General features: G+C 34.6%; 2 protein-coding genes across 34 annotated transcripts in view; one reads left to right on the forward strand and one right to left on the reverse strand.

The window, feature by feature from the left end:
- Window positions 1-11761, reverse strand: part of LOC125648945 (ribosome-binding protein 1-like) — a 28431-nt gene extending 16670 nt beyond the window's left edge. For all 33 annotated transcript variants that reach the window (XR_007360511.2, XM_056166426.1, XM_056166425.1 and 30 more), the window contains exons 1-9: window positions 10672-11761; window positions 8168-8304; window positions 7021-7093; window positions 6640-6899; window positions 6299-6336; window positions 5882-6056; window positions 4458-4655; window positions 3474-3578; window positions 2997-3163 (exon numbers count right to left, since the gene is read on the reverse strand). Coding sequence is in view for 32 of the 33 variants with exons in the window: in XM_056166426.1 (XP_056022401.1) it covers window positions 2997-3163; window positions 3474-3578; window positions 4458-4655; window positions 5882-6056; window positions 6299-6336; window positions 6640-6899; window positions 7021-7093; window positions 8168-8304; window positions 10672-11281 (1763 nt within the window). In the remaining variant the exon portion in view is untranslated. The remainder of the gene's footprint in view (window positions 1-2996; window positions 3164-3473; window positions 3579-4457; window positions 4656-5881; window positions 6057-6298; window positions 6337-6639; window positions 6900-7020; window positions 7094-8167; window positions 8305-10671) is intronic.
- A 307-nt stretch (window positions 11762-12068) lies between these two features.
- LOC125648947 (enolase-phosphatase E1-like) lies at window positions 12069-17142 on the forward strand. Its single transcript, XM_048876008.2, has 6 exons — window positions 12069-12209; window positions 14141-14242; window positions 14395-14588; window positions 14970-15102; window positions 15320-15443; window positions 15853-17142. Exons 1-6 carry the CDS (start codon window positions 12096-12098, stop codon window positions 16125-16127), a joined length of 942 nt encoding a protein of 313 aa, XP_048731965.1. The 5' UTR covers window positions 12069-12095; the 3' UTR covers window positions 16128-17142.
- Window positions 17143-17584: the final 442 nt, after the last annotated feature.

Below are 17584 nucleotides of genomic sequence, written 5' to 3' on the forward strand. Positions count from 1 at the left end.
AATCATAATTCCATTAAGTACGGTAAATTATAATTCATTTTAAAAAATATATTATTTATGAAATTCCCCTTGCGCTTAACGCCCAGTAACATCTAAATATTAAAGGGGGATATATGAGGATAACTACAGGATCAGCCTATTCATATAACATTGGGAATATATCGCCAGCTGATGTAAACCATGCATTGTTACATCACATTTAGTCTTAACATTTTTTCTTTCAAATCAAACAATTAAATAAAACAACAATACATCCCGTTTCCAATTTAAAAGACAGTTAAAACTAAACAAAATCAACCAACAAATTCAAAGTGTTAAAGAAGTAAGCGTAAATATGTTGTATATCTTTATTTAAAGAAACTCATGAACTCATTCATTCATCTAGTCATATTACTGTTTTTCTATTTGATGATTAGCCAAAAACTGTAACAATAATAATTACATGTATACCATCAATTCTAAACAAACTGAGTGTTTGAATTACAAATTGCACATAAGTCTTGTAATTTTGGCATTCAAAATTGAAACACGAATAACTATAGAAGCAACTTATGAACAAAACAAGATGGTGGTGCCCATATGGATCACAGAATTTTCAGTGAAAGTATGTAGAGATTATCTCTATTCATTATCTCTTTTACATATGTGTTACTTTTAGAGCCTTGCTTCATGGACAGGTCTTTGGCCTGTCAGAGCTTTGCTCGGTATACTTTATCAATGATTTATAATACACAGGATAAGGTTTTTCTTTAATGCAATCTTTATATTCCAATAATAACACATTGAACACAATTAGCTTTAAATGCCGGATATATGAAATGATCCAAACATCTGAATAGATATTATTCGGGAATAATAAAATAATACACTACCCACCATGAATAAGTATACACATAAGCTTTTTACACATTTTGGAATGAAATATATTCAATATAATAAAAAAGATCTGAATTCACTGTGTATAACTTTCAATTTATAACAGTAAAATAATCAGTTAAGGGTACAACTTCAATATATATAAAACAATTAATGAACATTCAATATTTTTGGCATAGTCTTTTAAATTGTGATATTGATTTATCTATGGTGAAAAAAATCAAAGGATCTTATAAAAGTACACATAAAATACACAATAATATGTATTAGTAATTAATTTGAAAAAGGATTTCAAGTTAAGATTTGTATAATATCTCTTTTAAGAGAATTCAGAAATTCAAAAAATTAAGTATTTTAATGTAGTTCCACCCTCCTGTGATGTCATAAGATTTCGCAGTCAATAATTTATTAAGATTTATGCAAGACAGGAACATAAATTTTGTTGGAGTCTTTTTCAATAGTTATTGTAAAAAATCTTGTTAACAATAAAATACTTCAAAAGTCTAAGTTATATACGAATAATCAATTATATGTTTGAAAAATATTGAATCCAAGGGCAATAACTCTGTTTTCATAGTGCTTTATCGAGTCCATTATGCAATAGATTTTCTTTATTTTTCACAAACATATTGTAATTTTTTGAAAGAAACAGTTGCATGAAATTGTTTGCTGTTGAAGAAAAACTGCAATTTTCTGACGTTGATAACGGGTATATGGGTGCTAATTGGTAAAAGATTTATTAATACCACAACATACTTATTTTATCATTTTTATTTGTTACTAAGATGTATTATTTGAAGAATCAATAAAATATAGGAATTACCTTAACCAAAAATAAGGATATAAAAAGTTGAAAGCCTAACATCATTAATTTGTATTTTGCATCAAAAGATCTGTATCTATGATGTGACACTTTTTTTCATGCGCAAGAAACTTATTTTGGCAAGTGTATACTTATTTATGGTTGGCAGTGAATAACACTTTGTATCCTGTGTTTTAGGAATGGTACCATTTACATTGTTTAATTTAGATTGAATAACCTCGAATTGCTGTGTAGTTTACATAAAGTCCGAAATCACAGGAAGTAAAAGAATTAAGTTTTATTATTGTGAATTTTACAAATTCACAGGACTTCCCTGTAACCGAATTCTATTGTACAATACTGGCTTGTGTTGCCTGCTGCTGTTTTGAAGTTTTAGCGGTTTCAAATTCATTTAGATACATTTTCTTCACCCTGAGTGATGACCTAATTACACAAGTATGTATGAAATAACTACTCAATATACGTATTACTATTATAACTGTTAAACATAATGTCAATAAAATAATAAGAGTGTTAATAGAACCTGGTTAACCCTTTTTACACTCAGCCAATCAAACACAAGAGTGTCCCATGAATATTGATTATAATATCAAATAGGTCTAAGTGGGTTTACATTCATTAAACAGTAGATAACTTGACCATAGTGTGAGAATATTTTTGAAAAATTAAATATGAACTGGAGACTGTCCAACGCCACCCTTTGGGTATGTGCATGTATGACACAAATTCTGTGTAGAGAAGTCACTCAAATTAATTCCACTTCTATGTGAACAAAGCCATTGAAAATTGATCTGAGAGAGAAAACCCACTAGACCCCCGTCTTATAAACAAGAGTTGTTCAGTTTTATGTAACACTTTCATGTGATATAATATTCCAAACCCAGCTCTTAAGACATTGTTTAATACGTCTGGTACATAGGTACATGTAGTACAGACATTGAAACTTTTTATACTGCAATCGCGTAACTGAAGTGAACAGATCCTTTGATTACCATAGGACACAATTTTTCCATTAATTTTGCAGTCTCTTTTATTTTCACATCTTTTTCATGAAATCTATTTTCAACCATTGAGAAAACTTATAGTATTGCACCAAGATCAAGTTTTTACTTATTCTCCCCAAAACAACTCATATAAAAGAATTTTTGAAATCTTCTTGCATACTGGACATTTAAATAAATCTACATTCCTGAATAATGAAATGTATTGTCACTTCCTACTGGTCTGAAGGAATTTTGGTGTACCAAACCTTCAGGGACCAGCAGTTTTTACTACTTGACAAAATGTTAACACTCACATCTTCTTGTACTCCTCTACAGCCGTCTTAAACTCCTTCACTGCCTTCTCCTCTTCGTTAATGTCCCCATTGGGTTTGTCTTTGGGGGCCTCCTGTCCATCCCCCAAGGGTCGTTCACGAATTATCTTTGCCTCTTTAACCAGTTTCTTATTTTCCATCTTCAAGTTCTACAAAATTAAGAAATAAATTCTCTCAAAAACTTACCTAAAATCAACTAAAGAAAAATCAATCTTTATCAACACCTCTTTTCAACATCAAAAATATTCATAATAATGGTGAAAAAGAAATCTTGGTTGGTTAGTTGTTCAAATAAAGAAACATATATGGAAACTTAAAGGGTGTCTATATAATTTTTGTCCTGATACCCTAAATCTAAATCTTTTTGAAATCTTTCTTTCCCCTATGACAATGTTTGAAAATTGATGGTTTATCCAAACTTTAAATTAAAAAGTAAGAGCTCATTTCAGAAGTACCAACCTCAAGTTCTTGTTGCAAGTTATTTTTCTGGTTTTCAGCATCCTGTAATTTTTTTTCTGTTGTCTTCAGCGAGGATTCTACAGATGCCTTGGCTGTTTCTGTCACCTACAACAATAACATCCACATTATTAAAACGTTCTGCTAGCGTATCAAATATTCATGCATCATCAAACACCTACTAAGATAACAGTTATATTATCAAACACACTACAAGGATATTATCAACATATTAAATAGCACAAGAGCTACTGTGAGCAATGCTCACTAAGAATACCCCTCGCTTACCCCAATCTCCCAAAGGGTGTTGTTAATAGGTATAAATTACCTCTTTCCTGAGTGTCAAAATATGGTATGCCTTTGTAGAAGAAAATGGAAGATATAGTCCGAACACAAATCCATGGCATAAACCTATAATTTTGACCTTGAGATCAAAGGTTAAGGTCATAAAGAGGTCATGAATGTACATGACACATAGTCTCATGGTGATACACCCATGTCTTATGGTATGACTATGTCAAAACCCTATAATCAATTTTGACCTTGAGGTCAAAGTTCAAGGTCATATAGAGGTCATGAAGGTACTCGACATATCATCTCATGGTGATCCACCTGTGTGCCAAATATGGTATGCCTAAGTCAAAGAACAAAGAAGTTATGGCCTGGACACAAATCAACACAGACAGAGTGGGGGTAGGGGGGGGGGGGGGGTATAATAATGTCCATGTCATCAAATATCCAAGGAGAACGAACATCAAAATTTGTGGCACTTCACCTGCACTTCGTGATGTCTCCATATATGGCAAACAACAACATACAAACTAACAAACAAAACACTATCAAATACCATTATACGCAAGATACTTTTCATGAACCACATAATACAGGTACTGTTCTGAAGACTGCTTGGTAAGCAAACTTCTATCGTGTCATCCTTTTCATTAATATAAACCATACACTGACCACTGATATAAAGCATACAATAACCTTCAGTTTTCCTTCCAATTCTTTGGGGTTTGCATCATTGAGAGCTTTCTCAAGTTCCTGGAGCCTGGCTTTGACCCCTGAGCAGTCCTTCTCTGCGGCCTTCAGTTTGTCTGTCAGGGTATTCTTCTCCGTCTCACTCTTACGCAGCTGTTGGTTTACTTCCTCCAATCTCTTAGACCAGGTCTTTTCAGAATCACTCTGAATTACAAAGAAGGACATAGTATACCTAAATAAGCACCAGTAACATAACAAAAGCTATTGAGTTACTGATAATACATTCAAAATCTCAAAATTTGTATTTCAGATAACAAAGCCATTATTTCTCTGATTGACTTCATTTTTACAGGGTAAATAGAATCCCACTACACTTAACTAGTTCTACCTGAAACCCACTACATACACATCGCACAGAAACAGACAAGTTGTCTAGTTCTACCATAACATCACACAGAAACAGACAAATTGTCTAGTTCTACCAGAACATCACACAGAAACAGACAAATTATCTAGTTCTACATACACATCACATAGAAACAGACAAATTATCTAGTTCTACCAGAACATCACACAGAAACAGACAAATTATCTAGTTCTACATACACATCACACAGAAACACACAAGTTGTCTAGTTCTACCAGAACATCACACAGAAACAGACAAATTATCTAGTTCTACCATAACATCACACAGAAACAGACAAATTGTCTAGTTCTACCAGAACATCACACAGAAACAGACAAATTATCTAGTTCTACCAGAACATCACACAGAAACAGACAAATTGTCTAGTTCTACCAGAACATCACACAGAAACAGACAAATTATCTAGTTCTACCAGAACATCACACAGAAACAGACAAATTATCTAGTTCTACATACACATCACACAGAAACAGACAAATTATCTAGTTCTACCAGAACATCACACAGAAACAGACAAATTATCTAGTTCTACCAGAACATCACACAGAAACAGACAAATTATCTAGTTCTACCAGAACATCACACAGAAACAGACAAATTATCTAGTTCTACCAGAACATCAGACAGAAACAGACAAATTATCTAGTTCTACCAGAACATCACACAGAAACAGACAAATTATCTAGTTCTACCAGAACATCACACAGAAACAGACAAATTATCTAGTTCTACCAGAACATCACACAGAAACAGACAAATTATCTAGTTCTACCAGAACATCACACAGAAACAGACAAATTATCTAGTTCTACCAGAACATCACACAGAAACAGACAAATTATCTAGTTCTACCAGAACATCACACAGAAACAGACAAATTATCTAGTTCTACATACACATCACACAGAAACACACAAGTTGTCTAGTTCTACATACACATCACACAGAAACATACAAGTTGTCTACCCTTCCTATAATCCCACTATATGTACATGCTTACCTCTGTTCCTTTCAGTTTTTTAATTTCTTCTTCCAACTTGGTGCATTTAGCCACAGAAGTAGTCTTAGCCTTCTCTGCCGAGTTAAGCTTGATTATATTGTTAGACAGTTCATTTTCCATGATGGAGACTTTCTGGCGAAGGCTGTTAAATTCTGCAGGGGGGATAGCTTCAGCTCTGAAAGATAATATTATTGTATTGATCCTGGAATAGACCAGATAGAGTTTCATTTATGATATTTTTATTTTTGCATTTAAACAGCTTTTATTAGTACAAATTCTTGTTGCAAATAATTTACACACCAAGATCACACAAAAATAAAACCTAGTGAGAACTAAAGGACCTACAGGAATTTTTATCATTTATTTGTATCAGAAAAGAACATCTTTTCATTTGATGAAATACATGATTTTACTTACTTAGTTTTTTCGTATGATTCCTTCAGCTTTCTGTTTTCCTGAATGACCAAGAAAATGATTAAGATTAACATCACTTGCACCGATGAAAAATTACATTCATAATGATGAGTCTACAAGGGCTAGACAAATAAAACCCTATACCAGTAATTAGTCTAGTTCTATCATACTTTTCGACATATTTTTTAACAAATGAATTTTTCTCTCTATCTTCACCATAAGAATTTAACTAAAATGCAGGTATGCACTTCTTCCTCTCTTAAAAATGAGGGGGGAGGGGGGGGGGGGGGGGGGGGGGAGGGGGAACTTGTGTCCTGGTATTTTTGAATTTCCTTCAGGTGTACCTCCATCACTTGTTGAAGTTGCGCCTTGTTCTGGGTCTTCTGTTCCAGCTGGTTGATGTGGGCCTGCATCCGGCTGCTCTCAATTAGGTGACTCTCATGGGTTGACTGCATTCGTGTGTGAAGGGCTTGAATCTCCTGCGTCTGGGCAGCAATTTTCTCCTGATATTGACGTTCCAAGCTTGCATATCGGGACTTCTCATGGGTCAACTCTTGACGAATTTCCTTGATTTTGTTTCCATTTGCCATGGCTAGTTGTTGCTCTGTAATATTCCATACATCAACTTTAAGACTCTGGACAAAGAGAGTCAGCACAATGAAATAAGGATCAGCACAATGAAATAAGGATCAACACAATGAAATAAAGTGTGGAAGAAAATATACCTTCCTGCAGAGCTCTCTCTTTTTCCTCTAGTTGTCGTCTCAACAAAACAATGGGGTCCCCCTTCTGACTTTTCTGTAAAAAGGCAACAACAAATACAGTGCTTCCCAAGGTCTTCTGGTAGTTACTGGACATTTGGTCCAGTAATGGTTGAGTTATTAGTGGACCAAATAACATTTTACCAAACCAAAAGTTTATCTGCAAATTAACCCTCTATTGTGGCCCCACCCTACCCTTAGGGCCATGGCTTTGACAAACTTGAATTTACACTATATCAGGAAGCTTAATATTTCACATAAATTTCTGGCCCAGTGGTTCTTGAGAAGATTTTTAAAGATGTCCCCTAAACGTTTCCATGTTAACCTCTGATCCCCTATTGTCGCCCTACCCTACCCCTGGGGACCATGATTTTAACAAAATATCAGGAAGCTTTCATGTAAATTTGAATTTCTGGCCCAGAATGGCATCGGTGACGTACTTTATTAGCCCAAGCATTTCACTTCAGATTCGTCAGTGGAGTACACTTTTCCAACCCGTGTTCAACACCAGTGTTATGAAATACACGGTTTTTAAAAACGCGTAACTCAAATCAAACGTGCCCAAGTTGTTCAAGTATTTCTTGATCAGTTTAAACGCTTTATTTACTTGTTATTCATTACCTAATTCAAACGCTTCAAAGACGTCTTTAATTTCACTGGATATCGCTCAATTGTATTATCACCCTCTCGGGGGAATTGAAGATGATTGCAAGTTTGATCAATATTTGAGTTAAACGTAAACATGTTTTCTGTTTGCAATGACTAAAAAACAAAATAAATTTGGGACATGCTGCTAAAAATTGAAAATTTATCTAATCATGTATTTCATTGGAGAAAAAAAATCATTGGACACTTGGTCCGGCCAACAACTGATATTGATTGGACCAAAACAAAAATTACCGAACATTTGCCATGTCCGACGGACCTTCGGAATCACTGCAAATAAATCAGCATTGCCATGGATTTATTCATGCCCCCCTCAAAAAAATGTCAGCCTATAACCAGTACACATGAATGCTTTAGAAGGCTTCACAGTTCCATATCTTTAACCACTTAGTTCATAGTGTACTTTCAAAATCCACTGACAGCTGAGTTTGTGTGTTAGGTTTACCTTGTTCCATTCTGAGGAGATGCTTCCTCCTCCTCCTTGCTTGTTGAGGAGGATATCAATGAGGGACTGGGTATCCTGGTCACCAAGCTGTGCAGTTCTCACCGCCATTATCAGCTCAGAGGCATCGGCTAGGGAACCTACAACAACACCGTGACTGAAGGCTGAAAGCTTCTGAAGTTACCATTATCTTCCAACATCATTGATGTGGGACAAGCATTCATTAAGCTCCCTTATCAGCATTTTAATCAGTATCACTCATAGTATCCTCTGGTGGGATACATGGAAATTTGTCTGCCAAAGTTTATCTTTTTTATGTACACTTACAATATTTAGTTTAAAACAAAATTCATGTACACACAGTTATGTAACCCACAGTATATATTTATGCAAAAAAATAATAATATTCAGTATAGATAAAAAATATTGCCTTTTTTCATATATTTACATTAGAAATGATAGATTTTGAAAGTATCTATGAATAATTTATAATTATGTTAATCTATAAATGTCAAATTATGAAATAGAAAGTACTTTTTTTTTTATTCTGAAGAACTTTTATTATTCTGATGACAGAAGAGAAAATATGGAGTGTATTTCACACAATGCATCCATTTGATTTATAATTTTAGTGTATCAGACCTGTATAAATTTAGTATAATAAACTGCAAGATGTGGTGTTAACTTTAATATTAATACATTCAACGTAATCATTTTCCCATTATCTAGGCCAATACAGTGTTTATCAATTCTGAAGGGTCTTACAGTGTTTATCAATTCTGAAGGATCATTCACTTTTAATTCCAAGTATTGATTCAGTATTACATCACACACACACACACACATATATATATATATCTAAGACAGGTCAATATTATAGATTTTAGTAGAGAATCCAAGTTATAAATTCTCTCAAGAAGAATGTGTGTATATATATATATATATATATATATATATTATTGTTTCATGACTACTCTGATTTTACATATATTTGTATTTCATCAGACCTTATATTTACATTTTTACATGTAAATGGTCCATCCCATCAATCACTGGGATATCAATCAAGTACCGAATATCGGAACTATAAAATTCTGGAACTCTTCTGAAAAAGATGTTACAAAAATTATGTGTCACTTGGGCTACAGATAATTCAATTCTGACACAAAGTATTTGCCCAATTTTAAATAATTTTTCAGAATGTTTTTAATATGCGAATATTGAAGTACCAAAATCATGAAATTGATATATAAATTTTTTATGTTTGGTAACATAAAAATAATTCACAATACTGTGCATTTCAATTACCATATATATATATATATGTGTGTGACATCATTCTTTGTTCTCCAAGTCCTATATTTTCTAGACTGGACTAGTTCTATTATTATTATTATTGCGATGAGTCCAATAATAATACTAATTTCTCAATGATAGTGATAATTTTTCCAGAAATTCCAAATTGAATGTACACCATCATATAAAACCAGAATCCAGCAGAAGGAGAAAAAGTGTAGCGATGGGTTAAAATCCTGTAATAATGTTTATGGAAGATTGATTTACTATTAGCATGTACATCCAAATTACTCCACAAGAAGACAAATGCGTTTTCCGAATCTGGACAACTGAGAAACACTGTTTTTAGTTGAAATTTTAAAAACGGTCCCCTACGAACCTATGAATCCATCCTTTTTGTCAGGATCCGAAATATTATATGCACACACACGTGTCAAATCTTTTTAACATGCATATGTATAGTTATCGCAACAATAAACTTGTACAATATTACTGGGGATCAATGATGAGGTTTTTTTCCATTCAAAAACTATAAACACTCGTTTTAAAACCTGGATTTGTCAGTTTAGTCACTTTAGCCAGTACCATCTCATTCATTGTTTTACTTAAAAAACGTTTAAGATGCAAGCTCGGATGGTCTATTGTGTTAGATATGGGACTAGCCATTCACAGCTGTGCGACTCATGCCAGTCCTGTATCTAACATAATAAACCATCATCATATTGTGTCCCTTGTAGAATAACTGACCGCTATGTATTAAATGACACAAAAAATTTATAAGCACCGACCTCCAGTCACATAGCAACAAGGGGTACGCACTGCCAACCCCAATCTCCACTTTTTTTGACAACATACTTATTCTGATATTATCACATGCATTTTAGTTTGATATTTCTGTTTGCAAAGATTAATTCATAATTGGATGTCACTTTTAACAGTATTACTACTGAAAGGCAGTGGAAAAGATAGGTTGAACCGATGAATTGAAATCATGAACTGAGTGTAGTACTGAAGATAAACATGTGCATCCCCCCCCCCCCCCTCAATTTATGATTTTTAGGTTTGCACTAGTAAGTTTGATTTAAAGTCAGCATTCAAACAAATCATCACGTCAAGCTCTGTAAAGCTTCTTAACTGACTATCCATGCAAACTGAACTACTTTTTTTTGTGCTTCAAAAACTTTTCAGAAAAATATGAAGTAAACCTTTACCTTGTACTTGCTTGGGTCTCTTAGGTTTTCCTTCAGTAACAGGTGCCATGACCTTTGACACCTGCTCCATGACAATTTCCTCCTCCACTGGTTTCTGTTTTTTGCTGGTCTTCGGGCTTTCCATCTTCTCTTTTCTTTTGACGTCTCGGTCATGCTCATGTTTTAATTCTACGTCATCTTTTGGAAGTGGCTTGAAATGTGGTACTTCCACAGTTTCCTTGGCAATCAATGATTTCTCATCTTTATTGGTCAAAATAGACTTTGACGGTTGTTTCCTATGCTTGACTGAGGATTTCTGCTTTGGTTCCACTGTTTCTATGGGTTCAATGATTTCTGCATCTATCTCTAAGTTGACCATCTTATGCTCTTTTGGGACTTCATCAACTTTCTCTTTTGGTTTCTCTTTCTTTGTTTTTCCTCCTTTCCTTTTCTCCCTTTCTGCTTTCTTGTCTCTTCTCGTCTTTTCTTGCTCCTCTTCATGTCTCTTCCTCTGTTCAGCAATAGCTTCTTCATAAGACTTCTCTTTGATCCCAAAGACAGATATTAAGTAAATTAAAATTGCTGACACTATGAAAACTGTCACTCCTATTAACACCACATGCGGATCCATGTTTATTCGGTTCAGAGGTAGAAAAAAGTAATGTAAAAAGAAACACCTGATAGAGAACAAACGTATGACAAACACCACGCCCCTTTTTAAATTGCGTTTTACAAGTTTTGATTGATAAATTAAAACGTCTCTACAAAAATCATACAAATTACAATGTTAAAACCTATGCCGTCACGGTAAAATCAGAGGAAACTGTCTGTTTTCTGTCTATCCATCGAAACCTCACACGCTTATCGTCCACGTCGGCAAGTTGCAGTGTCAAGACCGGGAACACGGCTAGCCGGTTTGTAGTGTTTCCCTTTCTCAGTTTCAATATGAATTAAAATTCACAAAATAAAATCTTCCTTTAAAGATGAATATTCTTTACACAAAACTTTACACGAAATATAATTTTTCAATTAACTTTTTACATTATTTTTCTGAGCACTTTTCGACGTTCTCCCTTCCGTAGCCTTCCATCAATGGTGGCACTCCAAACGTAATGCATTATGTATCGAAGATTTTGATTGGTTAAGATTGTCCATACGAATATTCGTCTGCTATGAACAGTAATTTTTCCTCTATTTTAAATAACACTTGCTAGATCTATGCTACATAATTAAACTCGAAGAATGATTTAATGGTAGAGTTCTTTTCTTCGTGCACGTATCGTTTAAATAGAGTATCATCTGTGGAAAATAATAAAAAATTACTCGAATATCGTGTTATGAAAACGAGGCAACATTAAACGCCCTCTGCTGGCGATAAAACGCGCACCTGTTTTAACTGTGCCATTTCTTTGTTGAGATAGCGTTGGTAGGTCTTCGAAGACAGAATGGAAGGCCAGCAAAAAAGAACGATAGATGAAGCCGAACCATCACTGCTTGAAGGTGTAAAGGCCCTAATTGTAGATATAGAGGGGACCACGACGCCTATAGGGTTTGTTAAGGTATGGAATCGATGAAAAGCTTGGGTTTAAATGCATCTCGTACGCGGCATGCTCCTTCCGGCTTGTGCATCAGCAGTGAACACACAAGGCCACTGCTTGAATCATGCGCATTGTGATTTTGGATATTTCCTTTTCATTTCTTTACACGAAATATATGTTAGATGAAAAATGGAGACTTCGGAGTTGAAAAATAATCTGACACGCCAAGAAATCGTTAATCGGTTGCTACAGTACAGATCAAAAGTTGTATACTGCACCGACTGGGCTACTTGAAATTGTGAATCTTTTAAAAGGGCTGCTTTAAAATTGATGTATTGTTTCGCGGGTTCCGGTATATTGCAATACTTAAACGACAGGAACCGGTAAATTTTTCTGTAATGATAGGGATCTATACCTATTACAAAAAACCCCCACAAAGAATGAAACAAGTTTTTACTCAGAACTTCAATTCAAAATGGCTCTAAAACTCTGCTTTTATCGTCACCCATACCAAAGTTCTTATACTGATCCAATTATTTCAATTTTATGCCATGATTGATCCACCATATAATAATCCTCGTCGATGCATATAACCAGGAATATTCAACAATTCTTTGCAGCCACTTTTTGTCTCATTCCCTTGTTTGTCCTGATGGCCATGGACAGTATCACTTCTGGTATCCTGTTTAAGCAGATGACTCTTGGGTTTGAAAACCGAATGTTATCTTTGAAAATTGGAAAACAATCGTTGTCTTTAAATATTATGATGCAGATATTTCAAATATAAATGTGTTGACACAAAAAATATTCATAAAAGTTTATTCGATTGATGTTAAAGAAAGTATGTAATTACTGGAAGTGATGTTCAAGGGCAACAGATCAGCAAAGGGATAACATGAATAGTACTGAAAAAAATTATCAGGTCAGTGCAAATTTGACGGGTTGGTTAGTAGTGTTGTACTGATAATCAGAAAACATCGATTAACGATGAAAAAAAGCTACCGATTCCGATGATCGATTATTTTTTTTCATAATCGATCATCGGATCCACACATCTCATAGAGCGCATTCCGGAATTAGAGAGAGTATTTTCTCTTGCTGGTGGGATGATGTCAAAAAAGAGAAGTAGGCTGAGTGCAGATAATGTAGATTTGTTAATTTTTTTGAGCAAAAACATGAGTAAATTTTGGTGAGAGATTGAATGGTATTATGAGTTAGATTAAAATGCTGAGTTTTACATCATACTGGTGTTTAGTTTATCTTGCTATTTCTCTCCTAGAAAGAGCTGTTAACTATTTGTTTAAGAAATGTAATGCTTTGTATTGAATAAAAAACAAATCTGCACTAGTACTTTTTTATGTTTTAATTTTGAATAATATATAGTTAAATTTCCGTCTCTGATCTCCGTGTAAGATTCAATATGGATATGCATCTCACCTTCCAATGGCATCCATCATAATTATGAGCTAGTTATATATCCAACTATCCAACCAGCACAAAGCTAAGGTGATTATGAACTATAAAGTGCTTATATAGAAAGTGCAAAAGCATCAAGACAACATAGAAAACATCATATTGAGTTATTGATATTAGCTAATTGATATATAATTGAAGATTTTTTTTTTTTTAAAAAACCCTGCAAGATTATGCTTTATATAGTAAAAATGTAACATCCGATTATAATCGGAAAATCGCATCGGAAGCAGCAACCGATTCTAACCGATGATCGATTATGAAAGTGAACCGATGCCCCATCACTATTGGTTAGAGTACAACAAACAACACATTGTAGTAATGGATGACTGTTTAAAAAAAATTATAAAATATTGTTGCACATATTCATAACTTTCCATTCATAATAGTTCTCTCTAGTGTGATATACATTCTAATAGTTTGATTAATTAGATTGGACAGTTTTTGATTTTTGTTTTTCATAATTATTATTTTTTTAGGAAACGCTTTTCCCTTATGTTGAAGAAAATGTTGAGAGTTTTCTGAAAAAAAGATTTAGTGAAGAGGAAACCAAAGCAGACATTGCTGCGCTTCAAGAACTTGTAAGAAATTATTATTTAGTCAGAATATGCTTCCTTTCATGTCAGAGATATTTCATTGAAGAAATAAATATTATTTTGGATTCTTTTCTTGAGGAAAAAATGCATGAATTAGTCTGAAAACTTAATTTCGGCACGAAATAATTTACATTAAGGCTGCTAAGGACAAGGCTGATGGTGTGGCTGGTGTCGTAGAGATTCCCAAGGAAGGCTCGGAAGGTGACATCGTAACGGCAGTGGTAAAAAACATCAAGTGGCAAATGGATGGGGACAGGAAGACAACGGCTCTTAAACAACTTCAGGGCCACATCTGGAGGGAGGGGTACAAGACGGGGAAGATCAAGGCAGAGTAAGTGGAGCACAGCTTAATACGTGTTTTGTGTGCTTCAGAAACAAGGAATTTAACAACCACTTCCTCTCATGATAATGGACTTCCTATTTGCATATATTTCATATCACTGTTTTAACTGTCTGACTATCAATACTTCAATATCACTGAAGTGTGAATAGTTTGTGGGGGCAAAAAATCCTGTTGTAGTAAAAACTAAACTTGAAACAATATATGATTGGGAAAAATCTCCAAAGAAAGATAACTCTCATCTATCAGAGAGATATTTTTAGAATTAAAGGACCTATTGATAGGTATGGTTTGTTCTTCTGAAGAAATTTGAACAGCTAAAGGAAAGTTCTCTCTGTATTGTCCTAATCATGTGTCATTTGGCTGTTTTAGATTGTTTGAGGATGTAGGGCCAGCACTGCAGCAGATAGTAGATGAAGGCATCAATGTGTATGTGTATTCCTCAGGCAGTATCGAGTCCCAGAAACTCTTGTTTGGAAACACAGAGGAGGGGGATTTACTAGAGGTCATTATTTGAGTAAATTACTGGAGTCCTTTTCGGCTGAGGAAGCCTGTAGAGCAGAACTAGCATTTATATGAATTGGAGAAACTGATATTGAATTCATGAGGCCATGATTTTACATGGAAATAAATATTGTTTTCATTATTCAGCAATAAAATCTTAGCTTAACAAATAATAAGCATTTAATTTGGATAACAAGAGCAGTGTATTTACATTTCAGCTCTTCACAGATTTCTTTGACACCACAACCGGAGATAAGAAGGAAGCGGCCAGTTATAAAAAAATCACGGAGAAAATTGGAGTCAGTGCTGAAGAGATTTTGTTTCTAACAGACATGCCTAATGGTAAGGAAGCTCTTTTCTGTTAGAATCAAAATGTATGCAGTGTTTACTGCACATATTTTACGAACTGGGCTATGTAGTGATGTGTGATGTTTTCTGTGTATTAGGAGTTATCTCTCTTTGCAGTTTAGTTAGGGTTGTAGTAATGTGATATGGCTGGATACAGGTGTAAGTGTGAGGACAACTTGATGAGATATGCCTTAGATTTATAAATGTACCCAGCTAGGGGGGGGGGGGGGTACTCTGCTTTGTGATGCTCTTGTTTGATATATACCTTTTCCTTTCAGTGTGGAAAGATTTTAAATACAATATGCACTTTTAAGAACAGCTGACTTTTATTTTATGTCCTGCATTATCAGCCTTGGGAGGTTTTCAAACTTTATTATGCACTATATCTTTACACTCTTTTCAGAGGCCACAGCAGCCTCACAGGCAGGCCTCAGAAGTGCCCTAGTGGCTCGCGATGGAAACGAGGACTTGACAGAGGAAGATTTCCAAAACTTCCTGGTGATTGAGTCATTCGGAGAATTGTTTGGTGATGATGAGGAAGACTATAAACGTTTAGAAGGTGAAGATAATGGTGAGGTGGATGATGAAGATGATGATGATCTCGAGGAGGAGGAGGATCTTGGGGAGGGCGATGAGGATCCGGAGGATGATGACGGTGAAGATGAGGATGATGCGTAGTCTGGTCTGATGTGCATACAAGGACAGATGCACTGTGCATGTCTGGTTCCCATTACACCAGACACTTGTGTAGAAGTGTGTGTATTGTAAACTTGTAGAATGACTACGTCCCGCTCAGGGCCATGTGCTGCTGTTTCCCTAGACTATTCCTTCAAGACAAATGTTTAATGTGTGTGGAAGAATATCTGAATGTCAGTTGGGAGAGGAAATGAAAGAAAAAATATTTTTACTTATTGTCTTGATGGAATAGTCCAATTTACAATGTAAAAACCAGACTTGTTTTTCCTGCATTTTACCAGCAGAACAGGTGTATGTAGAATGGATGGTGAAAGGTGTCGTTCTGATTTATTAATTTTTGTCTGTTCATTGCTTTGTTAAGTATATGATGATAAATAAGGGCTGAATTTCAGTATGTTCTCATTTACTGATTAACCCCGAGTTTTGTGGATTATATGTGAAAAGGCAGCAATGAGAGTGTTATATTAAATGTTGTTAGGATTAATATTGCTTTGTAATTTATTTGTTTCAGACATCTGTGTGAATTTTAAATTACCTTTAAAAAAAATTACCTAACCTTGATCATACTGATTGTAAAACAAGTCATAAAATGTGCAGATTGATTGGGCTCTTAACAGTTCACTACCAACTCTGAGTCAATATTCATTTATGTGTATATGGATTTTCAGCAGTAGTTTGATTAGGAATTTGTGTTTGTCTAAATGTCCATGTATCAGAATTTGTTAGTTCCATTTTTAGCATTGAAATAATTGTTGCTATAATTTTTTAATTTTTTTTTAATTTTTTTTTTCGCTTTTACTTTTATATACATACATGTAAATGCAAGCATTGATAATATACTATCTTTTGACTGTTTTTATTAGTTTATATTTGCACTTCTTTACTCATGAAAAGAAATGTCAATGAAATCATTTTATGGGATTTATTTTAAAATCATATCAAAGACAGCAGATTTTTTCCCACCCATTTTTATCAGAATAAATAACTGTAGATATTATGGCAGACCTTGCTTCTTTGTTCCTGTTGCTCCACATGTACAAAAGTTTGTTGTTATTCGTGTTATGATGGACCATGGAGGGGGGGGGGGGGGGGGGGGGCATGTGATAGTTAAGTATCAGGCAAAATACTTTGCCATTTTTGGTGTCAAATCTACGGTTTGCCTTGTAATTTGTGGCGAAAATCCAAATCTATCACTGACCTTTTATGATGAGGACTTTCCTGTCGGTTAACTCTCTAGGATTACTTTTTAAGCTGATGCAATGGGATGGGGGTCATGGCCCAAAAATAGGTCACTATTGTCTACAATAATTTTATGGCTATTTATACTCAGGTTGCGTCCAAGTCATATTTTGTACACTGAGGCACAGAATTATACTTAGTCAGGTAGTGGATCTTAGCGGAAAGTGTGACCGAAAAGTAGGTCAATATGACCTTTTGAA

Source organism: Ostrea edulis, chromosome 5 (assembly GCF_947568905.1).
Source record: "Ostrea edulis chromosome 5, xbOstEdul1.1, whole genome shotgun sequence".
Lineage (NCBI taxonomy): Eukaryota > Metazoa > Mollusca > Bivalvia > Ostreida > Ostreidae > Ostrea > Ostrea edulis.

Excerpts from the sequence above, each read along its gene's own strand:
- LOC125648947 (XM_048876008.2), top strand. The coding sequence starts at position 12,096 with ATGGAAGGCCAGCAAAAAAGAACGATAGATGAAGCCGAACCATCACTG. Across the intron at positions 12,210-14,140 it reads CGCCTATAGGGTTTGTTAAG|GAAACGCTTTTCCCTTATGT; the intron begins GTATGGAATCGA and ends TTATTTTTTTAG. Across the intron at positions 14,589-14,969 it reads ACGGGGAAGATCAAGGCAGA|ATTGTTTGAGGATGTAGGGC; the intron begins GTAAGTGGAGCA and ends TGGCTGTTTTAG.